Genomic DNA, 12908 nt, shown 5'->3' with positions numbered 1-12908 from the left:
AACGTCGTTGGTCCGCGTCTTTTTTTGCCTATTTTGGACTTCTGCAAAATCTCTACCTCTCAACATTAAGACCAAAATCGTACAAGTCCCATCTGTGCTGCCAGGCATTACAGCAGAATCGAAGTACAGATGAACCCCTTATAAGTCATACCCACCGGAACGCCTCCGAGGCTCGTTGTAGGCATACCGGGGTCAGAATTTCTTTCGGATATAATTCTTGAGGGCTTTTCCTCTCTTTCTACATACTTTTTCGGGCAGACGTCGCAAACAGTCGAGCCTCGGAAGCGCTCCGGTGGGTATGACTTATAAGGGGTTCATCTGTATACGGGAGCGCAGAAACGGGCCAGAGTTTGCGAGGCAGGCTTCACAGCGCTCAACTACCAGGCCTGCAAGTAATCTGAACTCACCAATCCTAGAGCGACCCCTTTGCGTGAATCAATCAGGCAGCACACCGGAGACCAAGAGCTTACATACCAGTAGTTCCACAGCTGTACGAAATACGGTATGCTCACTCGCACAGGAAGTACACAGACGCATGGATTCGGTTCCATAGATTCGTGCATGCACGGGCATGGACCGACTACCAAGATGTTCGTACTGGTAGCTGCGATAAGAACGTGCGTAGCAATAGACGGCGGCCTAGCAGGAAAGCAAAGGGATCATGAAATGGCCCGTATAGTACGACTGTTCATGCATGAAGACAACTATGTACGGCATTAGAAGGATATGGAGAGCGTGCGCGTATAATCCAATGAATGATGCGACAATGCAGTAAGTTAGCGTGCTTGGTGAAGGATGCAGTGGATGAATGAGTTGTTCGTATGGAAAAAGTCAAGCAGAAGAGTGCGGAACGGGATGCAGCATGATGATGAGAGGAGCGAGTCGGTCAGAAATAATGTGGACGGTATAGAGTAACAACGTGCACAGAAAGAGGCGATCGAGGCGAGACGGAAGATATGCGTGAAGGATGGTGGTTATGAACATGAACCAGGATTAAAGCTCGGGTATAGTAGTTAACGAATCGTGCGCCTGACGGGGATCGACAGGGCGAGCCACATTTTGCACGTTGGACCCGGAGGTGGCAGCCTCCTGCTTGTTCAAGAGACGCTCGACTACGGAGCAGTCAGCTCAGTCCAAAAGAAAGTTAAGAGCGTACTCACCAGCAACAAGGTGTTTGCTGTACGCGCTGGAGTAGCGGCGCATGTTCGCGATATGAGGCTTCACCTTCGCGATGAGCATCTCCTTCTGCTCGCCCTCCGCGGTGGCGAGGGCACGCTGCAGGACGTAGTCTGGGGAAGCTGGTCAGAACACTCGCGAGAGATCTCATTCATAAGACACGTACTCGCAAACTGGTCCTTCATCATGATGACCAGCGGGCTGACGCCGTCGGCAGTCGGCATCATGATCTCGTCGATGAGGTGCGCGCGCGTCTCCGAGTCTGCAAAGACCAGGGCCTTCTCGCAGACGTTGGACGCGAACTTGTGGCGCGCAAGAGCCAGGATTTGGCCGCGCATCTGGTTGAGCACCAGTGCTTTGTCGGTCGGAGACCCATGCTCGATGACGAATTGCACGACGTAGTTCTGATAGATCGTCAGTACGGGAGGACTCGGTGTAGGATGCAGGAGACGTACGCCGAACTGGTCCTGGGCCAGGTTGAGCACATACTTGTGCAGCTCATCCATGAGCGGGTAGGTCATGTCGTGCGGAAGGTGCTCCAGGGAGCGCTGAAGCACGCGACATCCGTAGGGGTGCGTCGACAGGTCGTACACATTGCCGCGGAACGTCGACACGAACTGGAGACGATCCGCCGGCACACGCTCGATTAGCTTTTGAATGACCTATCAAGACCATCGTCAGCACAGCCCACGACGATAGACGAGACTATACTGACATGATTACCGTTCGCGTCCTTCACACACTTGAGCACATGCGCCTCGAGCTCGCGAACGAACGCGCCCTGCTGCTCCGGTAGAATACACTCGATAGCCTTGGGTGGCGCGTGAGCCACCAGACTTGTGGCGCGGGCCAGCGGACGCGACGCACCTTTTGCACAACTCTGCAACCGTACATTTGTAGTGACAGGGGAAGGATGTGGCCCTCCATCGTGCTGGCGAGCACGGTCTTCTGTACTTGCGTACCGTGCTCGAATAGCTTCTGAATAACCTGCGCGAGGGGTTAGTACGAGAGCGACCAGAGGAAAACACCAGCACGCACGTAATTACCAAAGACATCCTGAATAAGCTGTAGCGCGTTGTCTGGTACGATCTCGTCAAACACGATCTGCTTCTCCTCGGTCGACGCCGTCTCGAGCTTCTGCTGGATGAAGCGCGACCCGTGCTGGTCGCCAGAGAACTCGACGATGTAGCCGAAGATATCCTGAGAACATGTTGGTCGGTCACGAGACGATCGCGATCAACTGACTGCGACGTACCCTGAGCTCCCACTTCCTCGCCTTGTTCGCGCGGAACTCGTCAAGCAGCGCGCTGCGGAGAGCGATGCTGCGGTGACGCCCGTGGCGCAGGGGCGCGTACATCGCCGGCTGCGAATACATGTTGTTACCCGTGATCATCATCGGGACGCCGTTGCCGTAGTCCATGGAGCGTGGGTACACGGGCGAGGACGGCGTCGAACGCATCATGACCGGCGAGGCCAGGCCCTGCTGGATGTTCAGCTGGATAGACGCGTTAGTGTTGAGTTTGAGCTAGCAAAAAAACGTGGCTGCGCACCTGCATCTCCCTCTTCTTGTCGCTGTACGTGGCCGGCGTGGAAGGCGCCGACGTAGGGGTCAGCATCGGCGTCGGCGGCGTGTACATCGGGTAGTAGAACTGGTTGCCGCGCCCGCCAGAGTAGTCATAGTAGAGACCCGTTTGTTGGCGGTGCATGTCGGAGATGGGGCTCGGGGGCACGCTCTGCAACCTAGAGTACATAGCAGCGATCGTTAGCGCGTGCCGAAGAAGCGTAAATTGTTAGATCGTTCTCCTTACCCATACGGATAGTCCATGTACGATTCTCTCGTCGCGGGATTGGCATAATACCCGGCGTAATCGGCAGGGGAATAGACGCCATAGGGACGCTGCGCGTTCATCGGAGGCGGAATCCGAATTGGCGAGGGAGGGCCGGCGGCGCGGCCTTGACCGTTGTAGTCGTCTGCGACGACCATACCGCGGAGCGCGAGGCTGAGCTCACTGTCGACACCGGAGCCCGGCAGACCGTCGTAGGCGCCTGTCGAGGGGGTTGGCATCGTAGTCAAACTGCCGGTAGATAAGTACTTGCCAGGCGCGCTCTCCTTGACGTTGTCGTACCCTTGAGGCGAGTACTGCCCGCCCTTGGCACCGGCAGGGCGTTCATCCTGCGGACACGAGGCGTCAGAATGAAAGCTTGAGTTGACTGGTAAGAACACGCACCATTCTACCTACAGACAGCGTGGAAGGGTTCTGCCTCGCGTGCAAAATGGATGCGTCCTGCAGAACGTCAGCTATTGTTGGCGTGACAGGGTAAGACAGGAGGCAAGACGTACCAGAGGCGCGTTGTCCTTCTTGGCTGGGCTGGTGCTTTCGTCTTCCCAAACGCCGCTGGTAGGACGCGAAGACGTCCAACTCTCGGAGCGCGCGGTCGAGCTCGACTGGTCTGTCAAGCTCGTAGCCGAGGAGACAGAAAGATTACGCTTGGACGTCGGGTTGTTGCCCCACACCTGATGGAAGCATGCGTGAGCAATTACGCGACAGGGACACGAGGGGTCGGAGGGAAGCGGGAGTACGCACTGGCCAACCAGAGTTGAGGGTCTTGAAACCACCGTTGGGGTTGCCCATTGCTGCTCCAAGGATGTTGGCTGAGGAAGTAGAGGGAAGGGTGCGGTGGGACTGCATAGTGGTGTGAGGGGGTGGAGGGGCAGAAGGAGCGGTGCACGCACGTTCTGAGGCGAAGATCCAGAGACTTTGCGAGAGGCGTCCGCAGACATACGCAGACGAATTAGAACTGGGCGGCGGGGTGAGTGGTGCGACAGTGAGGAGGGAAGGAGGACGCACCGTTGGTGAAGAATTAAGGACACTACGAGTATGTATTTGAGCCTGACGAAGAAAGGAATACGCGTCAAAGGCCGTTTGTACAAAGCGCAGACGGTGTGTCGGCTAGCACGCTGCGCAAAGGGATGCGAGGCGCGGTCTGGGGAGAAACGCGACTCACGAAGAGGAGGGAGACGAGGAGGGTAGGCGTATATAAGGAGGGAATGTACACGGGGCCGCCGCGAACCGGATGACGGTCGAGAGCAAGGGCAGGAAAAGTTGGGGTTTCCCGCCACGCAGAAGCCCGCGAGCGCGGCGTGGTAAATGTAGTAAATCCGTGGAACCAGATTCCCGGGCGTGAATGCCGGCATCAAAATTAATTTCCCGGGCGGCTTCGCGTGATCGCGCCGCACGTGGCACCGCAATTTGCCTCCATCTCTTCCCGCCGGCCCTCAGGGTTGTCGAGGAATGCTTGCGCCCGACGCTCTTTGCCCCGCAACACGCGCGCACAAGGCCGGCCAGCCCGCGCAAGAAACACGTCTCTTTGCGCGCCGCCTCTGCAAGGAGTCCTTTGCGAAGCCCGCGTATCGCATGGCCTTGGCGACGGTGTGATTCTGAATCGGGTGCCGGCTTCTCTGCTCGTTCTGCGCGCACTTGGCCCGCGTCTTCCCTTCGAGCGGATTCATCTGGCCTCGGACGAAGCTCCTCGAGCTCCCGGAACCCTGCATACATATCGAGGCTCGCCGTTATATTGCGCCCCGCTGAACTGAGTCGGGCCCTTCGTTCCGCTTCAGGCAGTTGAACTTGACGCACTAAGATTGATAATTTGCTTATAGCCACGAGCGATGCGCATGTACTTCCCTACTGCGCCGCGTAGCCTCTTTAGAGACTCCATGACACCGACCGCCATGAGCAGGCATTCTACAGCAACGCCATCGCCATGTCGCTCTCCTTTCCCATCCTGCGTCGATCTGCGCGCGAATTGCAGCTCTGAACCGGGCTCTGTGTGGTCTTCTCAACTTCTCAATCTCCGGCTTTCAACTGATGGCCGCTACTTCTCGTTCTTCGATTGCATGAATGACCGCAAGACGTCCCGTGATTGCCCAGGTTTCGCCTCTCCCGGATCGTCTCATTCTCCGGGTCTCGTTCGAGGTCATTTGCGCGACTCTATGGGCGTATTCTCACTCAGAGTCAGCGAAATTGGAGGACATCTTCTGCATCGTCCGAGCTCGGTGCTTGAAAGGCCTTCTCGGAGGTGCTTATCTTGCGGGGTTCCTTGATGTCCGGCTGATCACAAGACTTCAAGCTTCTGAACTCTCTCCCTCCAGACGCACAAGACGGCCGTACGCAGCGCACAGGTTCGCACCAGCCCTACCTTTTCCGGCTCCAATCTCTCCAGATGCGCCGGGGTGCCCTGATCTTCTTTCTGTGGCCAGACTTCCCCTGCGACTCCGTCTGCGATATGATGCACCCAGTGACGCTTCGTCTCTCCTCACAGATCACCTCGAGCCCTAGCGCTCCTGTTTTCTGACTCGACACGATCACGTCGGGTACACCTTCCGACCGCAGAGGCTCACGCGCGTGTCGGACGGCGTACGAGTGGTCTCTCCTCGCTGCTGGGCACGTTCACGACGGCCTCCTGCCTTGCGCTGCTCCCTGCGCCTCACTCTGATGGACTCGCGCTCGGCTAAAACAGGGAATACTGAGCACCGGGGCCTCCCGCCTCCAACGCGTGCTACGAGTCTCACCCACCACGCAATCGGGCTGCACTTCGGCGTAAACCTTGTCCTCGCATCAGAGGAACATCGAGCAAGGGGGCCCCGACAATCTATCACGCCCTCCCACGCCCTCCGCTCCTCTCGGCGCCCTCCTCCCTGACCAGATCTCGTGAAGCTGGCTCTTCGTCGCCCACGCCGACACACGCTAGGGACGGAAGATACGCTCGCTCACATGCTCTAGGGCATGCCAGCCCGCTTGGCGCAGGACGGCGCATACGCATGAAACGATGTCCGTGCGCACCTCCGGTCTGCAAGCCATGACGAGCACAGGCCCTGAGACACCCTGGATAGAGTTCACCTCTGCCTTCAAATTCCCCAACTAGTCTCTCCCTCGCTAATTCGATGCAAGCGCATACTGCCCCCGAAGCCCGGGCGCTAGGCACCAGATCCCGTCTCCCCACCTGCCTTATCCGCATTGTTGAACTTTCGAGGGTGGCCAAGGGTGGAAATCAATTCGCTGCTGCGTCGAGGCGCACTGGTTGCACTGCATTTTGCGTCCGTTCATATGCGTATCCAATGCCTATCCGTCCGTCCGCCAGCAGGCTTCATTATGCGCAATTATATCGCCTTGACGACAAAATGGAACTTCGGGGCACGGGTCAGCTGCACGCACAGCCAGTCTACCACCCATAGCGACGCTAAGCGACATCGTCAGCGACTGCAACGACTCCTCTCTAATCTCGAGCTCTCCCAACCGTTGCCTCGACGCGGCTTTTCTTCTGCATTCCACTACTCGTGCTGCATCCCTTTGATTATACCTGGACGACGGCCCCGCCAACTGACGATGACGAACTCTGCTCTGCTGATTCAGACGGCCCGCGGCGGGTCCCTCGGCCTTATCCCGCCTTTCCGCTCCCTCTTCCACTCCCTGCACTCCCAAGTTCACCCTCCAACTCCGAAAAGTACACCCTCAGGGTCCTACTGTGCAGTGTGGACTCCTATAGGGGTCCTCACCTGCGGGCGTGTTTGAGCGCCACACCCAGTCCACACCGGCTTGTGCGCACGCGAAGGGCCGCGACTTTGCGTCTTTCTCGCGGTGACTTTGCGTCTCTCCTGCCGCGACTAGGCCTGCTCTTGCTGCGACTTCGCATCCTTCGGCTTCTCCATGTGGCTCTAGCGTCTTCGTTGATATTGCACAGGCCTGAGAGTAGGCTTTCGTTCCCCCTCCAGACATCCGCGTCGTCTGATCACTGACTGCGGCGCATCTCGCTAAACCATTCGCAGGGTTAAGCTAATCGCGCTTACCCGGTTTCCATCCACTGCTGGCCGCTTCATGGGCGCCTAACCCAATCTCTGACTACAATCCACTGCGTGCCACCCATACACACTCTCTTCACCTACACACTCCGTCGTACCACCAGAAATCTCCCTCAGTTCAGTTTCCCAGGTGACCTCAGCGCGCCAAGATGCAGCTCCAACCGAGATGGCCGTTGCCTAATGGGGAAGTCCACTAGTCCCGCGGAAGTATCTGAGCCTATTTCGCGCGGAGGAAGAGCGGGCTTTGTTTGGGGATTCTCGCGCTTCTGGACTGCCTTCGCTTGCTTGCGCTGTGGCCCTGCGATTCCTTTTGCGCGGGGTCTTTGCGACTCCGTTGACGCCGCCCCCACCTTCGCCTACGATGTGTCCCTCCGATCTTGTTTGTGCTGTTCCTTCTTTCGCTTGCGCAGCGGCCCTGCAATTCCGTCCGTGTTCATTGCCCTACATGTCTAAGCCGGAAGCCGAGACCTTCGCTTAGCTTTTCCCCTTTGTACGAGCTCCTTGCTAGCCCTTTATGCACATTTGTAACCGATGAATCGATATGCTCATTGTCTGCGTAACGGCCGTTTGAGGGCTATCACTTCGCTTCTGTTCCGCAAAGTGTGGGCCTTTCCACTCGCGCGTGGGTGCTCATCTCTTGAGGCTGGTCACAGATATTTCCGCTTGTGGTTATAGCGAGGGTCTCACTAACCACTTCTGTTCGACAAGCCTCGGTTACATATGGCATAAGTACATTCATGATTCGTTCGTTCAGACCTTACAGATTCAACCTTCGTTTTCAAGCCCCTTCTTCCTTCGAGGCGCCTTTTGATACACTTGATGAAATGCAGCGGCTGAGCCCTTAGTTCGTGCCATCGGGGAGCGAAGGTGCCGGGAAGTCGACCGTCATGTGCTCGCGCTGAGAAAGACGTCAGTACACAGATCAGCAAATGCAAGCGCTGAGAGCGAGAGCCCATGCCACCAGCTCGCAGAAAAGAAAACACTTACATAATGCCTGTAGTGCACCGTCTTACCCACGCGGGTGATCTCCTCGACTTCCTCGGGCTTGAGGAGGTCGCCTGGGAGGTGCGCGATGGCGGCGAGGCCGCGGATGCGGTCGGGGTTGCCCGAGGCGGTGACCGCTACAGCGCCCGACGCGCGCGTCCAAAGGAGGAGAACCGTGACAGCGTCGATGGGGGTGGTGAGGGACTGAAGGTTTGGGTCAGCTTTGGATCGGAGGAGAATAGGAAGTCGTATGGGTAGAGTGGGATAGTGGGAGGTACGGGAAGTTTAGTTACCCACCTTGTTATCAGCAGATATACGCTGGGCAATGCGCTGGAGCACGGGCTTCAGCGGACCGCCCGTCGGGTGACGGAGCAGAGGGGTGAGCGGGCCGTAAGCCTCAGTGAGGATGCCGTGCTTCGCCTGGATGTCGAGGACGGGCTGGAGGTGCGCAAGCACATAGGGGTGATACTCGAGCTGTTGCGTGATGAACATACTTCCTTTCACCATGAGTCGACAACACATACCTGGTTCACCACGGGCTTGTGGCGCGCGTCCTCCAAGATGATCTCAAGATCTTGAGGGCGGAAGTTGCTGACGCCGATGTCCTTCAGCTCTCCAGAGTCCTTGAGGTCCTCAAGGATTCTCCAGGTCGCCTTGAGATCGGATCGAGCGACGACGTTGGGGTTGTGAATGAGGAAAAGGTCGGGGATGAAGCCAAGGCGATCGATGGATCCCTTGACCACGGTGCGGATGTCGTTCACGCCGTGGACGTACTCAGGCGTACCCTGCTGGGTCTTGTCGTCCGCACGACCAGACACTGATTCCAAGTCAGCTCGGGGGAACTTGCAGACTGGGTTGGTACGCACGCTTGGTCGTGACAAAAACATCGTCCTTCTTGAGGTTGGAGCCCTTCACGACCTCTCCCGTCGCGTCCTCGTTCTTGTACCCCTGCGCAGTGTCGATGTGACGAATTCCCGCCTCGAGCGCAATACGGCCAGACTCGACTGCAGTCTTGCGCGCGTCGCCCGAGCCGTTGCCCCACGCCAGCCAGGGGATCTCGGTGCCAGAAGAGAGCTTGAAAGTCGCGGTGGTGGGGGACATGGTGGTTGCTGACAAGATGGAATACCTTGGAATTACGACGGCGATTGGTCAAGATATAGTGGGTCGGGACCACAGATGACGCGAGATCGCCTGGATGAGTCGGACTGACGCGCTAGCCCACGGGCAGCCATATGCGCTCTCTCCATGTTTATTCAGCAGATATATGGTGGTCCATATGCACATCTCAGGCATCGCGGTTGGACGGAAATTTGGAGGGAAGCTGACTGGCTGGGTCAGGACTTCGAAGCTCAGGTTGCATCGATGACGTATGCGCAAGTCAAAAGCGGAACAATGGTAGGTCGGCCCGAAGACCGGCCGGACCGGACGCATTCAACAAGAGTTCGTTTGATCCCGCCGCTAACCTTGCTTTCTTCCTTCCTTCCTCCCACCACGTCCCCTTGCTCCCTATCCGCGCAGATATGGCTCCTCGATGCCTCGAGATACCAGAAATCCTTCTGCTCGTATGTGCTGAGCTTCGCACGTCCAAGCGTCTCGGCACGCTGGCTTCGCTTGCCTCGACTTGCTCAGCGATGCGAGAGCCCGCACTCGATGTTCTGTGGGAGGAGCAGGACTCTATTGTTCCACTGCTGCAAACTTTGTCTCAGGATAGGGTCTCGGAGAGCGTTTTGGTGCGCGTTGGGCCTTCTTGTTGCGCTATAAATGCTTACGTCTCGCCGTAGACGCTCGAGCGCTACATCTCGCAGGCGGACTGGGATCATATGCAGTACTATGCTCGACGCATCAAGAGATTGACTTTGGAAGCCGACGACGGTATGCTGTGTGGTATAGGCAGTAGACGTCGAGACGAAGACGACGACGACGACGACGAAGAACTCTACGATGAGGATCGCGATTACAGCATCGAAACGTCCACTCTGGAACTCCTGCAATCTCGTGCTGGTCACGAACCTTTGCTACCCAACCTGAGGCACCTGGACTATGGTGAACTCGACTCTTCGTGGCTCCCTTTCATTACGCTCTTCGTGAATCCCTCTCTGCAGTCGCTTCGTATCCGCCCGAGCATTGAGGACGAAAGCATGAACATTCTGGCTACTCTTCCATCTCTCTGTCCCAACCTCATCACCTTTAATGCCAATTGGGAGGAAGTCAACGATGGCTTCTGTCAAGACGGTGGCTTCATGGTCTTCGAATTTGGGGACGACGGCTCAGATGGCGGCGATGACGATGGATCCTCGTCTTCGTATGCAGATAACGGCGAATTCCCTGCTGCATCCGAGCTGGATGTCGCCGCTCGAGCAGAGTCGGAAGATCCCGACAAAGAGATCGAGAATTGGCAGGCTGCCATGCGCGAGACTTTCTGTCGATGGAACTCGCTGGTGTCGCTCGACCTCCCTGACGCCGATCCCGTCATACTCGCCCATTTCGGGAAGTCTCCGGTTCTCGAGACTCTCAAGCTGGCTGTCCTGTTTGAGGCCGACTGGAAGCATGCCACTGAGCCGGCGTTCCCTAACCTTGCGCATCTTAAGATCACCACAGCGACGCCCCTATGCCCACCTTGCATCATACGATCCCTCTCCTCCAAACCCTTGCATCTCAAGTCCATCGAGATCACTTGCGAGGACCTCCACGGTGGCGACGCCGATGAGAACAGGCGTCGAGTCCTCGACGCCATCGCGGAATGCATCGACCCTGCCACTCTGCAGAGGATATCCTACCTTCAGGTCTATCGGAATGGTCCATTCCTTCCGACTCACTGGAGGCCCCTTCCCGGGGATTCAATCGTCCAACTCACGCGTTTTCCAAAGATCACGCATTTCGACGTCCACTGTTGGGTCGACGTGCAGGACGAGGACATTGCGATGCTCGCGGCGGCCTGGCCGAAGCTACGCGTCTTCAGCCTCGATGTGAAGCATCCACTGCATCTCGGTCGCGCTCGCGCGGTCAAGCCCACCATCAATTGCCTCAATTCTCTCGCCACAGCCTGTCCCCGCCTCTTCGCCCTCGGCCTCGTCCTCGATGCGATGGATGTACCCGACCTCCCGGAGCCTCACTCCGACGATGCCCAGACCCGCAAACGCAAATCTCCCCTCATCCTCCACCTCTACGGCTCGCCCATCAAGAACGCGAACAAAGCCGCCGACTACATCTGCAGCGTCTTCCACAAATACGCCAACATCAAGTTCGGCCACTCGAAGTGGTCGGACGGGCAGGGTGCGGTGCCTCATGTTAAGAAATGGACGGCTGTTCACAAGGCAGTGCAGCGTCGCCTCACATCGTCACCGGCGAACTGACGAACTCGACGTTCTTTGGGGTGCCGCTGCCGACTTTAATCGACAGGACGCCCAAATACTCAGGTATGCTCAACATGGGCCGTGGGTGATGTAGAGATGCTGATGCGCCTTTCAGGTCATCTCTGATGTTTGCTATGCTTTCTAAGTCGAAATACGTGGAATTGTATCTTGTTGTGCTCGCTGTGCATTGAAATCTTGCGAAATCGTTCGTATTAGACCCCGTATGATCGCTTCTCGCTTCCTCAAGTCTGCACCTGGGACTATCTATGAGGTCAACCTTTTTTTGCCCATCTGAATGGAGGAATGAGAGGGTCCATCGAGGAAGAGGGAAGGTTTACTTCGGGTTTTGCCGGTTCTCAAAGCGCGATCACGTGTGTCCAATGTGCAATTAGCGGCGAGCCGGAAATCGTTCTCGCCCGCCTTGCATCCTGCCAGCACCGCCGCGCGACCTGTTCACCTCCGAGAATCCACTATGGCCAAACTTGACTTCGACAAGCAGACCGTCACGTACTCCAAGGGCACTGCGGCGGCCCTTCTCGCCATCTTCACGAACTGCCAGGAGCAGCTCGCAGCACTGTACGACGTTGGTCCATCTGACAACTCCGTCCTCGCCATTCGCGTACTCCACGTACTTCAGTGCAGCAAGGCGGCGGTACACGAGGCGATCTACGCCGAGTGGATGACGTCTAGCGAGGAGCAGCGCAACAAGCTCGCCGAGTACTATTGGGCGGAGATGGCGGGTACGGCCAGGGACGTCTATGGGGCTGAGATGCTGATGGGCGGTCCGCCTGAGCCTCAGCCTGAACCGCCGAAGAAGAAGAAGAGTTCTCGCAAGGGGTGCGTTATGATGCTCAGCCTCTCGTTCATCTCTTTGACGCTCTACGATAGCGCCGCTCGCCGCACTCGGAAGCGTCAAGTCTGACCAATCTCGCCCATACAAATCCTTCCGGAGCATCTTCAGTGGCCATATACCACACACGCTATCTTCGCCATCGCCTCGTGACTGGTACAGCGGCTGCGTCTAGTACATCGACTCGCCCTGAACCTTTCTTCTCTGGTCTACCGTCTTGCACCTACGCCCTGACTTCGACAACTTTGGCCTGTCGTTCTACGCTCTACTTGCTCTGCAACGTGCTCAGCGCCGCAGCCTCGCCGCCACTGTTTACGGACTCCCTCGGGGTCTCCGTCTGCGCAATTCATGGATGACAATCTAACCTGTGTCTATCGGATCTCTTCTATGTAATCAGTGCTCGTTGTGCGTTGTTCGTATTCATCACGTCGTTTGCCGATGAAGTGTTCTGGAGACCAGCATATGCAATCTCAATCCTATGTACCACCTGCCACCTTCCACCGGCGCTGTCTGGCGTTCCGACGTAACTTGTCTTCCAAAGGCAAAATGGCTTATTCTCATCGTTGACTGAGTACGAACTCTGCTATCAACAAACACGCCAGGAGGCTTTTTGCCCGGAAAGCGCCTCGAACGTCAGCTTTGCTAGTATTTTCCCGCTTGCGCCAACTGTATACCAGAGGAGAAG

At 57.0% G+C, this 12908-nt stretch overlaps 5 protein-coding genes across 5 annotated transcripts; 2 read left to right on the top strand and 3 right to left on the bottom strand.

The window, feature by feature from the left end:
- Positions 1 to 1128: 1128 nt before the first annotated feature.
- Positions 1129 to 2533, bottom strand: SCHCODRAFT_02481387 (ARM repeat-containing protein; the record flags this gene model as incomplete). Its single annotated transcript, XM_003036079.1, has 7 exons — positions 1129 to 1289; positions 1343 to 1580; positions 1632 to 1838; positions 1892 to 1987; positions 2044 to 2163; positions 2215 to 2376; positions 2432 to 2533. 7 exons carry the CDS (start codon positions 2531 to 2533, stop codon positions 1129 to 1131), a joined length of 1086 nt encoding a protein of 361 aa, XP_003036125.1.
- A 447-nt stretch (positions 2534 to 2980) lies between these two features.
- Positions 2981 to 3958, bottom strand: SCHCODRAFT_02481716 (uncharacterized protein; the record flags this gene model as incomplete). The annotated part of the gene is made up of 6 exons (XM_050342803.1): positions 2981 to 3251; positions 3303 to 3349; positions 3405 to 3461; positions 3518 to 3691; positions 3762 to 3860; positions 3911 to 3958. The coding sequence occupies 6 exons, from the start codon at positions 3956 to 3958 to the stop codon at positions 2981 to 2983; spliced, it is 696 nt and encodes a 231-aa protein (XP_050202747.1).
- A 2100-nt stretch (positions 3959 to 6058) lies between these two features.
- On the top strand, positions 6059 to 6940 carry SCHCODRAFT_02012930 (uncharacterized protein). The gene has a single exon (XM_050341527.1). It carries the CDS (start codon positions 6285 to 6287, stop codon positions 6747 to 6749), a length of 465 nt encoding a protein of 154 aa, XP_050202746.1. The 5' UTR covers positions 6059 to 6284; the 3' UTR covers positions 6750 to 6940.
- Positions 6941 to 7543: 603 nt separating this feature from the next.
- On the bottom strand, positions 7544 to 9325 carry SCHCODRAFT_02605297 (Aldo/keto reductase). The gene is made up of 5 exons (XM_003036080.2): positions 8887 to 9325; positions 8545 to 8837; positions 8318 to 8494; positions 8024 to 8224; positions 7544 to 7934 (listed from the first exon to the last, which is right to left on the bottom strand). The coding sequence occupies exons 1-5, from the start codon at positions 9119 to 9121 to the stop codon at positions 7878 to 7880; spliced, it is 963 nt and encodes a 320-aa protein (XP_003036126.1). The 5' UTR covers positions 9122 to 9325; the 3' UTR covers positions 7544 to 7877.
- A 180-nt stretch (positions 9326 to 9505) lies between these two features.
- Positions 9506 to 12295, top strand: SCHCODRAFT_01146571 (uncharacterized protein; the record flags this gene model as incomplete). Its single annotated transcript, XM_003035275.2, has 4 exons — positions 9506 to 9750; positions 9802 to 11293; positions 11344 to 11436; positions 11766 to 12295. Exons 1-4 carry the CDS (start codon positions 9541 to 9543, stop codon positions 12293 to 12295), a joined length of 2325 nt encoding a protein of 774 aa, XP_003035321.1. The 5' UTR covers positions 9506 to 9540.
- Between the last annotated feature and the right edge of the window lie 613 nt (positions 12296 to 12908).

The sequence above is a fragment of the Schizophyllum commune genome (assembly GCF_000143185.2).
Source record: "Schizophyllum commune H4-8 unplaced genomic scaffold SCHCOscaffold_1, whole genome shotgun sequence".
Taxonomy (NCBI): domain Eukaryota; kingdom Fungi; phylum Basidiomycota; class Agaricomycetes; order Agaricales; family Schizophyllaceae; genus Schizophyllum; species Schizophyllum commune.
Note: the sequence above shows the minus strand (reverse complement) of the source record. Positions and strands in the feature narration are given on the sequence as shown.

Coding starts and splice junctions, on each gene's coding strand:
- SCHCODRAFT_02012930 (XM_050341527.1), top strand. CDS start 6,285: ATGCGTATCCAATGCCTATCCGTCCGTCCGCCAGCAGGCTTCATTATG.
- SCHCODRAFT_02605297 (XM_003036080.2), bottom strand. CDS start 9,121: ATGTCCCCCACCACCGCGACTTTCAAGCTCTCTTCTGGCACCGAGATC. Junction 8,838..8,886: donor TGTTTTTGTCACGACCAAGC/GTGCGTACCAAC, acceptor ACTTGGAATCAG/TGTCTGGTCGTGCGGACGAC. Junction 8,495..8,544: donor ACAAGCCCGTGGTGAACCAG/GTATGTGTTGTC, acceptor ATCACGCAACAG/CTCGAGTATCACCCCTATGT.